This window comes from Pinus tabuliformis, chromosome 2_1, assembly GCF_031772625.1.
Source record: "Pinus tabuliformis cultivar Carrire ecotype Pingquan chromosome 2_1, CPIR1, whole genome shotgun sequence".
Classification (NCBI taxonomy): Eukaryota; Viridiplantae; Streptophyta; class Pinopsida; order Pinales; family Pinaceae; genus Pinus; species Pinus tabuliformis.
In genome coordinates, this window is record NC_142299.1 from 754,392,824 (window position 1) to 754,408,344 (window position 15,521).

A 15,521-nucleotide genomic window follows, 5' to 3' on the forward strand; every position below is an offset into this window, starting at 1 on the left:
TAAATTATGAAAATAATTATTATTAAATAATACAAATAAATTATATTTGAATTCAATCTCTTAATTTTTAAGTAATAATTATTAAACAATAATAATAAAAACTAATTGTATTTGAATACAATTTCTTATTTTTAACTATATGATTATCAATGAGTACTATAAAAATAAAATAAATATAAATATATACAGTGTAGTTTAATTATAGGCGAAATGACCTTTTGCACAATATTTTTTCTAGTTAATTTTAATCAAAATCAAAGGAGATTTTTAAAAACTTAGAGTTCAAATTATTTAATCTGCATAAATTATTTGAGTCGTTCAGGATGTTTAATGCGTTTATGCATTCAAAAATGTATTTTAGATAACAAAAAATCTTGAAATTGTATTTTTGGATTTTGATGAATTCCAATGAAAAAGGCTATTTCATCTATAAATTAAGCTATGCTAATATATAATAGTATCACCAACAATATATCTTATTATTAATTCTAATATTCATCTCAGTTTTAATAATAAAATTAACCTATTAAATATTATTTTGGAAATATTAGATGTTAAATAACTAAAATAAATATTATTTGAAATGGATTTCTAATTATTATATTATTAATGATTATAAGACAAATTAAAATAAATATGAATAAATAGAAACATCATCAATAACCTATTATATTATTACTATATTAAATATTATTTTCATAGTATTAAATAATGAAATTGTGTTTTTTATACATATCTATTTTTACAATAATGGAGACTTAAAAAAATTAAAATAAATATCAATGAATATAGTAATCTATTATTTTATTAATAATAATATTTATGTGAATGTTAAGAATAAAGTTAACATATTAAAAATTGCCCGGTCAAGAAGTCGGGACGGAGCGATGGCAGGATTTCTTGAGTTTAGGGTTTCAGTAGACAGGTTTGATGCCGCCGCCGCCCCCAGACAACTTCTGAATACTGAAACGGCTCTGAGCCCAGCAGCGGGAGTCACAGAGCTCGAGGCTACCCACGGGATCTGGTCTGGTTTACCTGATGAAAAGAAGAAAATGGATTCGAACCAAGGCAAACGATACTGGAGGGCTTCCCCCCACACTGGTCTCGGATCATTATCCACAGGATGGCCCTGGCCCCTCTTCAATGTCCGGGGATATATTTCTCAAAATAACCGATCCACACTGTTACATATGGATGCGTCCTCCTACGCGGATGTTTGGCCCTGCGTCTGCGAAAATGGGGAACAGAACCCTGTACTTCTGCCCCAAACAGATATACCGCACCCTATGATCGGCACCAGTTTCTTGAGCAAAGGAGCGTCCTTCAGCAAAAATGGCGCTTACGGGAAGGAAAAACGCAGCATGTATTCAAGAGATCGATCCTGTAGAGAGACGATGGCGAACCCTAGCTCCGCCGTCTCATTGCCCTTGGCCGCCGTCGGCTACTGGATCGCTCTGAGCATGAATAAGTTCGAAGGATCGGGGCAAAGACCAAAGGGCTGTCTCTTAACAGCAGATCCGCACCCGCCCCTGCTCCTGAGACAAATACAGGATTCGAAAACATATCAGGACATTGGCCCACCCTCTCCACAGATTGAATGGGGAAAAAGGCATACAGAATCTTCCCCATCTTCCACATCATTCCAGATTCAAATCAGACTCCTTAGCGGCAAAACCATGCTACAATGGGTAAGAGCGACGGATCTAGTGCTAGACCTCAAGCTGGCTCTGGAGATCAAGTTGGGGACTCCCTCTGCAGCATATCGACTTCTCCACGCAGGTAAACAGCTTGAGGATCTCAACCCCCTGTCTTTTTACAACATCCAGAGAAATTCCTCCATAGAACTCATCCTGCGTTTAAGAGGAGGCGCTGCAGGACAGTCATCCTCAGCTAAGGCTTTTTCTTACAAGGATGCTGTCCATGCTAAGACTCCAAAGAAAACAGATCCACCTGCTCAAGCTCCTAAGCCTTTCCTGGTGGACAAACTGGAGGAAACCCCCTCCATAGAAATAAAGCATCCATCGCTGGATGAGCAAACCCAACATTTTGCGGATCAAGGCCTTATATGCAGGTTTAATGGGCTATGGCCCCGCACAGCAGACCTCTACCAATGGATCCACTCTAACTGGACCAATAACTGCAAGGTTCTGCTATGCTCAAAAGGATTTTTTATCGTAGTGTTTGCCTTTGAGACGGATTATCAAAAAGCCTTAACTGGTGGCCCATGGTTTTGGGGTACCGCTGGCTTATTCCTCACTCCTTGGTTCCAAGAGTTCGATCCATCCACAGCAGTCATCACCAAGCTTCCCATCTGGGTCAGACTTCCAAACCTCCCAGCAAATCTTTGGCATTTTGCAGTACTTCAAGGTATCGGCAACACTCTAGGCAGGCTTTTAGACACTGACGTCTATAGAGGGGAAAAGGGCTTATACACTTATGCCAAGATATGTGTAGAAATAGATATCAGCAAAGGTCTCCCGGACCAGATCAATCTCAAAATAGGAGATTTCCACTGGACTCAGACTCTGGACTACGAGAACACAGCCTTCCGATGCCGCAACTGTCATCTTACAGGCCACCTTCAGAGTTCTTGTCCCACGATGCCAGCCCAAAAGAAGAAAGCCAACACTAAGCAGAAATCCAAAAGCTGGAAGCCTCATGATCCTCCTCCCATGGATGATTTTGATTTCAGCTCAGATGAAGAGGAAGAGATCAAGGAAGGTGAGGCAGCTGCGCCGGAACCGGATCCGTCCTTGGCTGATCCAACAGTTGCGTCCGTCACACCAGCCTCTCAGAAAAGGATCCATGAAACCTCATCCTCGGACTCGGACAAGGAGACATCTCCGTCGGCGCATCTCAGCTTGCAAATCACGCCAGCTCAGCAAAACCCCCCTGAGTGGGTCAAAGTTGGCAAAAAGAAAGGGAAAAAATGCAGAATAGTGGATTCCGCACATGATGGGTAGATTCCTCTGCTCTGTTCCTGCTCCTCTATTCCTTCTGTTTCTTCTTGTTTAGCTTTTTTCTCTACTCTTTCTCTCTTAGGAGCCGAGGTGGACAACCAATCCTTTCCGGCTGCCTTTGTTCTTGTTTCTCCTGGTTGTAATCCCGCATTGTACCATACGTTTTCTTAATAGAATTAGTTTTTTTACCGAGAAAAAAAAAAGTTAACATATTAAAAATTATTTTACGCAAGAAAGTTTTTTTTCAATTTTAAGCAAGAATGTGATTTTTGATTATTTAAAATACATTTTTGAATGCATAAACAGATTGAACACTGTGAAAGAAACTTCTAATTCTAAAGATTAAACATCTTAAAAATAGGTTTTTAAAAATATTGACCCAATTTTAGTTGAAATTAACTTGAAAAAATTATATTTTTGTTTTCTTGTTATATTATTATTAACAAATATAAAAAAATGTAAATTAAATATGAATAAATACGAGTATCACGAGTAATATATAATATTAATAATATTTAACTTAATTTTAAGAATAAAATTAATATATTAAATATTTTTTTTGAATATTATTTTAATAAATATTAAATAATGACAATATTTTTTATTTGAATTCAATATCTGTTTTCAATATATTTTTTTATTAATGTATCATTATTAATGAGTACCAAAAAAAATTAAAATGAATATGAAAAAATACGAGCATCATCATTAATATATAATATTAATAATAATAATATTTTTCTCCTTAATAATATTTTTCTGCTTTTCAAAAATATCTTCATGAAAAATTTCATTTTTTATTATATTATTATTAACGAGTACCCAAAAAAAATGTAAATTAAATATGAATAAATATGAACATTAGGAGTAATATATAATATTAATAATATTTATCTTAATTTTAAGAATATAACTAATATATTAAATATTTTCTCTCTTTTGGAAAAATCGTAATTTTTATTAAGATAGGAAAATTACATGTTGTAGATGCGATAAGCAAATGCATAATGTAGTAGGTTGTGTCTATCCAAATTTAAGAAACAAATATATGTTCTCCACGCATGGAGACATTCCTTAAAATGAGTGTTGTTTAATAAACTCAAAATTTTGTTACTCTACACAGAGAGTATTCCTATAAACATGTGTTGATTATGTATAAGCATAATAAATATAAACAAAAATAAATAGGGCAAATATCAAATGATTTCAGGCTCCTGTTGAGCCTGAGCTGCACGGTCCATTTATGGGCGGTCGTAGTACTTGTATTGTTCTCCTTCTCACTACTCCTATATCATCTAGAGGTTGCATGGCCTGATCACTGCCTCTTTGGAAATTTTGTCAACGAATGTCACATTCTGTTTCCTGTAGACATGGTGACAAGAAAAATTATCAAAGTATGTAATGTATTTATGCACCTCATCCAATATGTGTCGTAATCTGTATGCATGACATGTTGATGTTTTGTTAATCTGGTTGCGAACAATTTTTTTGTCATCAAAAACATGTAGATTATGACATTTTTTTCAATTACAAATTGTATGATATTTTTTGCAGTGATGAGCTCTGCATAATTCTTTGTGCCAATTCCAAGTCCCATTTGAATATGGTAGAAATGCGAATCTGTAATATATAGTGTTGCCCCACCACCACATCTAGTCTCTTGTGCCGATCAATCAAAATACGCCAAAGGCTGTGAGTGATTAATGGAATCACGAATGATAGTTCTAGGAAGAGAGTCAGACTCATCCTCGGGTAGTGTGCTATAGTTGGCTTGTATTCTGGCTATGATGGATGGCCAATGGTGGGCGGAGTCCTGGAAGATGGTGCAGTTCCTAGCTATCCAAATTTCCCAACTAATGAATAGGGGGAGGTTCCTAGCTTTACGAGTAGGTACAAATGACCACCAATTTTCCCATACCACCTTAGTGGTTTGTCCCCTCCAATTGCTGGATGAGGGTGTGTGAAATAGAATGGAGCTCCAAAGTTCGATTGTGATGGGGCATGAGAGAAAAAAGTGATCCAATGTTTCAGTGTTGTCCTTACAGAGGCAACACCAATAAGGTCCGTATTTCCCTCTTCTGTTCAGGTTATCTCTCGTTGGTACCTTATTCTTCATTATGGACCACATGAGTAACCTTGTTCGAGGAGGTGCTTTAAGCTTCCACATTCCTTTCCACTGTGAATCTATGTGGTGAGGCTTTTATCGATTGGCCAGATGTAGATACCCTTGCTTTGGGGAGTACCAACCATTTTTTGTGATGGCCCATGTAATCTCATCCTCCCCTTCTCTTATTCAAATGTGAGATTTAATGAGGGTTGTTGTGTAAGTGCTCCAAGATTGGTGCCACTAAATAGGAAGGAGGAGGCTATGGGTTGACTTCCACACTTAGCGTAGGAAGGTTGATCTCTCCTAGTCCACAATGTGCATGAAGTGTGTGATTCCTTTCTCGTTAAGATTCTAGAGTAAGCCTTCAGGTAGCAGGTGTTCATTCCCTCAACCTATCCAAGGGTCATGGCCTATTCAAATAGATGTCCCATTAGATATTCTCCAGGTAAGGCCATCCCATATAAGTGAAATTGAATTCAAAACCACTTTCCATATATTTGAGACCCCATATTTGTTTGAGCTTGTTTGTCTTAGCTATTCCAACGACCTTAATGGTTCAATATATTTAGCAACTGCAATTTTGGTCCAGAGACTTTTAGTGGTGACTAATTGCCACACTAGCTTGGTTGCAAGTACAAAGGAGAAATCTTCCAAATTATTTACACCCGAACCGTGCCTCATGTCTTAGGGATAGACAAAAGATCCCATTTTTCCCATGCATATATCCTCTTTGTTTGTTCGCTTTTCCATAGGAATTTGCAGTAGAGGTTTTGTATTCAATTGAGGATGCTTCTTTGAATCCATGCGAGGGACATTTAGTAAAAGGTGGTGGCCTCTAAAACTGCTTTGATGAGCACCAATCTTCTAGCTCTAGAAAGATTCTTATGATACCATATATTCAGTCTTCTCTCGAGCTTAGAGATCTAATATATTAAATATTATTTTAATAAGTATTAAATAATGGAAATATTTTTTATTTGAATTGGATATCTATTTTTTAATATATTATTATTAATGAGTAGCCAAAAAAAATATAAAATAAATATGAACAAATACGAGCATCACCATTAATATATGATAATAATAATAATAATAATATTTTTCTTCTTCCCAAAAATAATAATATATATTTTTTTTAAGAATAAAGTTAGTGTATTAAATATCATTTTGCGAATATAATTTTAGTATATGTAATAATAAAATACATTTTATATGTACAATATATTGTATAATGTTTTTTTCCTTAGTTTTTTTTGTTTTTAACTATTAAGATTTGCTTGTGGCTTTAAACAAAACCACACAGAGATTTCTATGATGTTGAAATATGAGGGGATCTGACTCTACCTAGGCCACACCAACTTGTATTCATGGTTGGATTTTTATCCATAGGGTTTTAAACTCGAAAGTTTCTCCATTAAATATTTTCATAACCAAGGAGAAAGAAGGATCAAATCTCTTTCTAACTTTAAAAGAGGTTTTTACTTTAAGAGATTTGATCCCTCTCACTATTTGGTAGATTTCCTGTTAATATGGGTCTAAGCTGGTTTAATTATTAACTAGAAATTGCACAACATGTTGCAATGGAACCACCATAAGGTGGTAACACACGAAACAATTGCATAGAAGAAAGAAGTAAAATTCTTAGCACACGAATAATTGCATAGAAGAAAGAAGTAAAAAATTTAGCACACGAAACAATTGCATAGAATAAAGATGTAAAATTTTTATGAAATTTTGTTTCTTTAGTGATCTTTCTTTTTTATCATATCTTATGTTTCAAGGAGATTCCAACGAATCCAATATTCTAGAGATTTAGGTTCAACTGACAAAATTTTGGAGAGCTAGTTTCCTTGCTCTCACCTAAAATTTTGATAAAGAGAAGGAATATTATATCATCCATTAAACACACACAAGAATATCTCAGTTTAAAATCCAAAGAATGTATTCAATTAAGAAGTGCATGTCTTGATCTTCGAGAAGAAGATGATCTCAACAGAAAATCTACCAAAAAATTCTTAATTACAAAAAAACAACACTTCAAATCTCTTTAAAAGATAATCTATATAGAAAGTTCTTTCCTTTAGCTTTAAAATAGAACTAGTATACCGAGCTCTGACTACTCTAAGGATACATGATGTAGTGTTCCATCCATGTATTAAACTAAGACAAGACAAATTCATTGTGTCGAAGGATGTGGATTCCCACCAAGACTACTCTTAATTATGAACCTATCAAAGTTGCTTGTTTAAAAATTTTGTGACTTGTTAAGAATGACTCCATATTTAACTTGAAACCACTTCATGGCATATTCCTTGGTAACCCTTTCTTGAATGAAAATAATGGATTGAGCTCTCTTTCTCCACGACATTCTAGGACTACATAGAAGTCCATATCATAAACACCAGTTGAAGGATCATACGTTTTAAACAGAAGAAGAAGAGAAATGTTTACAACTAAAGCCTAGAAAATAACTCAAAACAATCTAATTATCACAAACATAATTAAAATTAAACCCAAAAAATACAGTCAAGAATAACCATCCTGAAGCTTTATTATTTCATAATAGAAAAATAAATTTAGATAGCATCAATATCAAAATAACAATCATGAAACACTATTGTTTCATAATACCAAAATAACTTTATATCGCATCAATAAAAATAAAGTTAAAATTCCCAGATTATGTCAGTATCACAAGTCAAGCAAATGTTGAACTCACTTGATTCCCAAATCAATGTGCTCTTGAATTCCAAAACCATAACAGCCTCTATCACTGAAGTTCCTTCATAGGAACTCATATTCCTTCACTTTCATCCCACTTTCTAAAAGTTGAAGAGCCTTCTATCCTCTAACAACAACATAACGCAATCTTTTCATTTTGCCTTAATTGTAGGAATATTTTTGTAATTATTATTTGGCAAACTATTTACTATATAAACTTTAACTTTATCTTTGTTGTTTCATGTCTTTTGGTACTTTATTAATCTAAATAAGAAACCTAGATTAATATAAGATTCATTTTTCATCTTGTATTTGCATTATACTTACATTTCAATTCATAAATTAAAAACAAGTAATGATAATTGGTTCATAATCAAAGTGTTTACCACTTGCAAAGGTGAAATATTTAAATGGACATTATTTCTAGATAAAACTATATAGTTAGATAAAAGACATTCATCATTTCAAACATTACCATAACACTAAAAAAAATATCGAGAAAAACATTTAATAATGTGTAAACACAAATATCATCTATTAAATATTCAATTATCAATAATATTAATTTTATAAAACATTTTTTTTAATTAAAACATTAATCATGAAATATTTATCATTAACTTTTCTTTAAAACTCTCAATGACCATTTCACTCTTTCTTTATTTATTTTTATTTTTATTCTAAATCGTATGTATGATAAATTAAATTAATTCAAAATACATTTTATTCATATTTTTCGTTTGAATTACATTTCAGTTAACTCAAAAAATTGGTTACATATAATTACATGGCAAACATTGTCATAACACTAAAAAGCAAAGGTATCAACACAAACACTTAATATAATGCGTAAGAAAAAATATAAAATATTATTTTTAATTAAAACATTAATCATGAAATATTTATCAAATTTCCTTGAAAAATCTCAAAAACCATATTATTTTTTTGGTCAAAGATTGATCGTGAAATATTTATCATTAACGTTTCTTTAAAATTCTCAAATACCATTTCAAATATTTATCATTAACTTTTGGTTATATATAAAACTGAATCATTTTGTTAGATTAAAAAAATTCATTTGGATCAAGATTATTGTAATACTGAAAATTATAAGCCAAAAACATTTAATATAATAGCTAAACATAAATATAAATGCATTATCTATCAAACGTTTGACTATTAATGAATTCAATCTTGTAAAATGAAACAATGAAAATGTAATACATTCTCTTTTGATAATTAATATTTATTTAGATTTGATTTTAATTAATATTTATTTAGATTTGATTATCCATTTTTATTTAGAACCTTAGAAGAATGTTTCATTTTATTTCTCGGGTATAAATGAGGGAATTTAGATTGGTTTAACTTGCATTTTATTGATATGTTATATTTATATTTGAATTACATTTGAATTCATTAAAAAAAAATGGTGGTAATATAAATCAAAGTATTTTACACTTACACAAATAAAAAAGTAAAGCTAAATGAAAAATTGATTGACATTTGTAATAAAACTTCAATTGTTTAGGTTTTCTAGTGTGGATTTTGCTTCTTAATCATGAATCATTACTATAAACAATGTAATTGAGATTGGAATCATTACTATAAACAATGTAATTGAGATTGATGAGATGTGTGTTCTTCCTTTTTGTTTGCCATTTGTGTGTGATTAAGACAACTGTGATCTATTGATGTAGAATACTTGAGTAGGTTTGAACTTCTGGAAACAATGAATAGAGTAGAGTAACTTGTTGGAAGTTCTAGTTGGGAGACACAAAGAAATTTAAAATACCAAGACAAACAACAATAGTATAAAAAATATTGTACTTCAAAACAACTCAATCTTGCATTAACTTTCATTATTAGTCACATCAATCACTCAAGATTAGTTTCTCTGCATCAAAACAAGCCCAACTAGATCACATAGTATTCATCCTATCATTATGTTGTAGTAGTTGGAACACCCTCCAAAATATTTGCCTGTATCAAATTTTGGAGCCTACTCTGGATCCTGTGATCAATCGTTCCTTAGTCATGTATTGGTAAGCTCATGATCTCAAACTCTAGTTTCTGATATTCAGAGTCATTCACACTTTTATCTTTTTGCAGTATGTATCATCTTTGGGGATGGGGCTTATTTCTTGTTATGTAAAGGGAAGTTTGTTTTAATTTAAGGGGAAAATTTCCCAACCTCCATTCAAAAATACGCAGTGGTTTCCTCCTGTGTCCTTCCCTCAGCCAAAACCCACTATCTACAGAAATTGCGTAGTTCTTTCACTCAGCTTTCTGGTCTCACTTGCATCCTAGAACTGTGCAGAGGTGTCCTCCCAAAACGTCATCTCAGAACAATTCCTTGCATTCTAAAACTGTGTAGTTTGTCCCTTAGCTTCTTAGTATGCCTTTCATCCTAGAACTATGGAGTTTATCCCTTAGCTTCTTGGTCAACCTTACATCCTGAAACTATGTAGATATGTCCTCCCAAGGCCTCATCCTGCTAGAGTCACTGCCCAATAAAATTGCATAGATGTGTCTCTCACTGATCACAAGAAGTATGACATGGTAGAGGACTCTCAAGGAGTTGATGAATAAGATAAGTAGACCAAGGAACCCAAGGTATGATAGAATATTGGGGTTGCATGAAGACTCCATATGATGCACAACCCTTTGGAGGGCAGGTATGGAAAATGAAGCACATATTTTAAAATACCCCTCTTAGTATAGATTGAATCACTAATCATCATTTTCATATCATTTTGTCTTCAATGAAATGCATGGTTACAAGCACTGAAACTCATTCGATGTGTCCTCTACATGATTTCCACCCTTTGCTTGTTGGATTAATTGTCATCCTTTGACATGTCTAGTTGTTATGTCATGTTTGTGAACCATTATGGTGACCATGAAGGTTGGTATTTGTGTATACAATTTGTCCTAACCATGTGAATACCATTCACACTCATACACAAAGTTGTAATCACAGTGGCGCAAGTGTCATTACGAACATCCAAAGGTCTATCCCAAGTGTCGTACTTGTTTCTTTTAGCACTAGATAGTCTCACAGAGGGTCACAATTTCCTATGTTGTCCTCGTGGTCAGTGTTGTCATGTTGTCGAAGTTTGCTAAGTGTGTGTTCACAATGTTGAAGTTCTCACAAGTTCACTTGCCTCTCATAGTTAGATATTTTCCTTAAAATCTCTTCGACTAAACAACCCCACTTCATCGGACCCCAATTGAGCTACACTGCATAGTCTAAGCCCTTAGTGATGTTGCTCTGCTACCTGGAACTTCATAGTGCTTAATGATGTCGTCCTAGTCAATGGCATTATGCAATCCCATAGGTGAGTTGCATGTATTCCTTCCCAAAACTACGCAAAAACTGCCTCACTACCTATTTCAACTGCGCACTTCACAAGAACAGTAATGAAGCCACCTTCTTACTTGCTGGAATCTAACATTGTGAAAAGACATGAGCCTAAAATGCTCCTAGAAAGCGTAGATGTCCTCTGAGAGAATTCCCTCAGCTAGGACTCACTATTCTCAAAAACTACGTAGAATTGTCCTCTGATGTCTTTGTTTTCCTGCCTTGGCTTCCCTCTGGAAACTATGCAGAGTGTCCCTTGGGGTCCCACCTTGCAGCTATTATTGGTGATCTCAAGTATGCAATCCTGCCTTTGAATGACCACTACGTAGTTTTCCAAACAACGCAGACTGTGCCTCGGAGTTCCTCAACCAATCCTAAATTGTGCTCTATGCGGTCTCAATGGATAGTTCAACTCCTTGTTACCTGGAACCACACATTGCACAGTTGATGGGCCCTATTCCTAGCATGTCATCTGTCCCGAGCCCTGATAATGGAAAACAATCCATGCATATTATAGTAGAAGGTTTTGGATTTGATGTCATTCTGTCATGAGCGATTTTTTGTAACAGGTAAACTGATGGATCATGGTGAGACAAAGAACGGGATGAAGAAGGAGAAGACATGTTAGAATACTTGTAGCAGGATAGACAAGACAATCACATCCAAGAGCATGCGAAAGGAACACATGCATAGAACCATCGTGCAAGACCAAGACCATTGAAGACCCCACAACATTGAAGTCATGCGGAGGAGAAGAGAAAGCACACCTGAGAGTACATTTATCACTTAATAGCGCAAAAACATGACATGGACACCACAACTAGCCAGTACATGTCCACAATGTCATGTCAGGTTGTGTCAAGAATTGCCAAGGCGAAATCACCACTATGGGCCATATCTATTGTAAGATAATGTAATATAAAGAGGATGTTGAATGGACACACACATGAATATGAAGAGTCATGTCAGTTGAACAATCATGGGGGTAGTCCAAGAGTCACGAGGGTCAAGAATCATCCTTGGCTATATATACCCCTCCCATTGTATGACCAAAGACTTTTCACCTTAGCTCCTCCCACATAGCCAGAGTAGACAACCAGTTCTTTGAGGAGTGAGGAGTGGCTCTAACATCCCACTATTGGGACTAGTGATGTATGTTGTACATATGGGTCTTGGGACTTTTTCTTAATAGAGAAGCTTGTTAAGGCCAAAATGTTTTCATGCATGTTTTGTAGATGCTTTTAAGACTATTCTTTTGGAATTTGTAATGCATGCTTATTTCACCTATACTAAGATAGTTGAATTATTTCAGATGTTTTAGTACTTACATTGTTGGGAATGTGTTGTACTAGTTATCATCGTTGTCTCATCCCTGTGGACTACTCTGTAAGATACTAGACATACCACCATTGTTCACTCGTTATCCCCACTGTCACATCCTTGTGGACTACTCCATGGGATACTCGATAGATGATATTTGTGTTCTGATTCGAATGACTGTAAGGAAAATCTCTAAGTAAATGGAAACAAGGCCATTGTACCGGATGGGACTCGTAGACCAAATGGTGTGAGGCGTAATTGGGACTTCATACGAGGGACATCCTCTAAATGTTGGCAGGTCTAGCACCATCAAAATTTCTCATGCTAGAAGGAGAGACAGATGATGGGGTGTGCCCGTAGAGGCTGGCTTGAATCTCTTATTTTTAAAATGGCTATTCCTGAAATCATAGTCTTGGGATGTTTTTATAAATATCTTAACTGTACCATCCTTGTGAATGTTAGTCATGACCTGTCCAAGCTCAGGTTCAATGGTGAGGGTGAACTGTCTTTTCATATGCATGTGCTTCGACTTATGACTCTTTTCCATCATCACTAAATACATTCCAAATATTTTTGGGTTTTACTACTCACCCTCACATTCTAAGGTCTTGTTAAACACTAGTGTCATACACTACCCATTGCTTCTATCTATTCATTCAGCTAGCTTGTCAAGATGATGGTTAAAACTTTCAGTAATTATAGCCACCGAGATCTCTGCAAAAAAATGTTTCATTTAAGAATGGAGCCTTATGAATCAGTTGAGGGCTTTGCTAATATGTTCCTTCATCTCTATTGTGAAATTCCTGACCAACTTTTGTACTTGGATTTCTTGAGATAAGAGTTTGAATGCTTAGTTAATGTTTCCCAATAAGGTGAACCTCCTGATTTCCCTTCCTCCCCAACTCTTGCAGATCATGAGGCACCTCAGGTTGTAGAGAAGGAGCCCACTACCACATTTGTTCCTTGTCCTCCTCCTTTTCCAGTCCTGATGTCGGTGCCCCCTTGCAGTGATCATGATGTTGAGAAATCTATAGATCATGTCCGTAATCCATCCTCTCATCCATCTCCTGATTCAATAGAGAAAATTACAGAATGGCTCAGGAAGCCTACAACAAAGACTCACTCCTACATTTCGTAAGAGGATGTCACCATTCATAACTCAAGTCTCAAATATGATCTGTATCTCTGCCATCCTTTATCATCTACAAGTCATGACTCCTTGTACCACAACTCACCTCATCAATCTGCTTCACCAGCCTATTGTTCACATTCTCTTGATTCCCAGGTTTCTAGCTCAAATTGCGATAAGGTATAAGGCGGTCACATTACACATGTAGAAGAGTAGAAAGGTGAGGACACTATCAATTTTCCCTCTTTGTTTCAATATTGTCTTTATAGAAATAATGAGCTCCCATTATTGAATGATTTTCAATCTTCTAATCTTAGTGGAACCTCCTGTACAATTAATTCTTTCGATCCAACCCTAGTCTTGGGTAGTCATAACTTCCATGCTCCCATATGTTGTGATGATTGACCAATCACATCATCTAATCTTTTGTTTTCTCATGAAGAATCTAACTCAGATCTAGAATGTGCTCCAGTCAAAGAAGAAATCCAAATCAAAACTTCCTTTTAGCCTCACTTGCCTTTGTGTCCTACCATTCATAATGCATTTGCATGTAGTGAAGATACTCTGTGTTTTCTGGCTTCTTCATCCAATGAGCTATCTCCTCATTTCACACAAGGAAGTGAGGTAGTCCATGTTGAAAATAGTCTGACCACATAGGACTCTCCCCACCCCTCATCATCTCTTACATTACATGAAGAAAAATCATCAAATCGACTTTCTCATGTGAGCTCACCAATTCATATATCTTCAGATGTACCATCAGAAGAGCCTCTTCAATTGAATAGTTTAGTTGTTGTTGAAAGATGTGACCAAGACGGTTACCATTTGGAGAGTAGTTTTGAAAACAACAAGAGTAGCCATCCTCAAGCCATGCATGATCGGGTCCAATCTTCAAAATGTGATTCTACAATTATGGAAAGTTTCAGGATGGGCAAGGGAGTTGAGGCACTTCAACTCCCATTGATGGTTATGTTAGGACCCATGACTTTGGTAAGCCCCTCAGACCAAATCAGATCTAGTTTCTCATGCACAATCTATCTATCTGCATGGTTTCATTTAGTGTAGATCACCATGTAAAAAAAGTTTGGTATTTTGGGTGTGATCTTTCAAATTTTCAAAAATTCACCTATGGTCGAATCCACAAATCTATTATACAGAGTCTGTCTTCATGCACATCTCTTGCATCAAACTCAGGTTGGGAGTGTCCATCTCTCATGAAATGATTCAATTGTGAAGTTGATAATCTCAAAGACTATCTTTGCCTAGAATCATAGTTATTGAATTCTCCCTCTCATGATCAACTCCTCGCTCTTCTTGCGAACCTTATACCGCAAAACTATCTACTCATCACAACAAAAATCTCCCTAGGTGATTATCAATGCACAAACTATCACACGAATCAAGTTCATCTCCATTCACCACGCCTGAACTGGTATCATGCATTCATGGTGCGACCATCCTTTTTAAATTCTTATGATGAATATGATGCCTGCATAATTTTTCACCATTTGCAGGAAGGCGGTCTGTGATATCTAGCTCATAGCGAACTTGGTCCAATTGTGTTGAGCGTTCACAAGATTGTTAAAATTGCAAACTAGGAATGAGACGTCTCAACGAGCTCATCGAATCATTTCTCTATCTTGGGTGGCTTTCATTTGGCTTATCATTTTCCCATCATCACATCCAATGATAGTTTCTTCGTTCTCTCTTACCTTCATTGTTTAAAATCTCTCCCTTGAGATTCCGATCAAGCAGATGAGGCACTTTAGCCCGCGCTGATGGTTATGGCAGGTCTTCACCGTCTTAGAATCACTGTTGAGAATGATCATATTTATTTTTCCTTACAGGACTCCCATTGTGATCCCATATGTTGAATTGAGAATCCATCCTCGCAAATATCACAAGGCTTTCAAGATAGTC

General features: G+C 35.3%; 1 protein-coding gene across 1 annotated transcript in view; it reads left to right on the plus strand.

Annotated features, from left to right (window-relative positions):
* The first annotated feature begins 887 nt into the window (after window positions 1-887).
* LOC149202769 (uncharacterized) overlaps window positions 888-15,521 on the plus strand; it is a 47,291-nt gene continuing 32,657 nt past the window's right edge. The window contains exon 1 of the mRNA XM_089401685.1: window positions 888-1,779. Coding sequence (XP_089257811.1) covers window positions 888-1,779 — 892 coding nt within the window. The remainder of the gene's footprint in view (window positions 1,780-15,521) is intronic.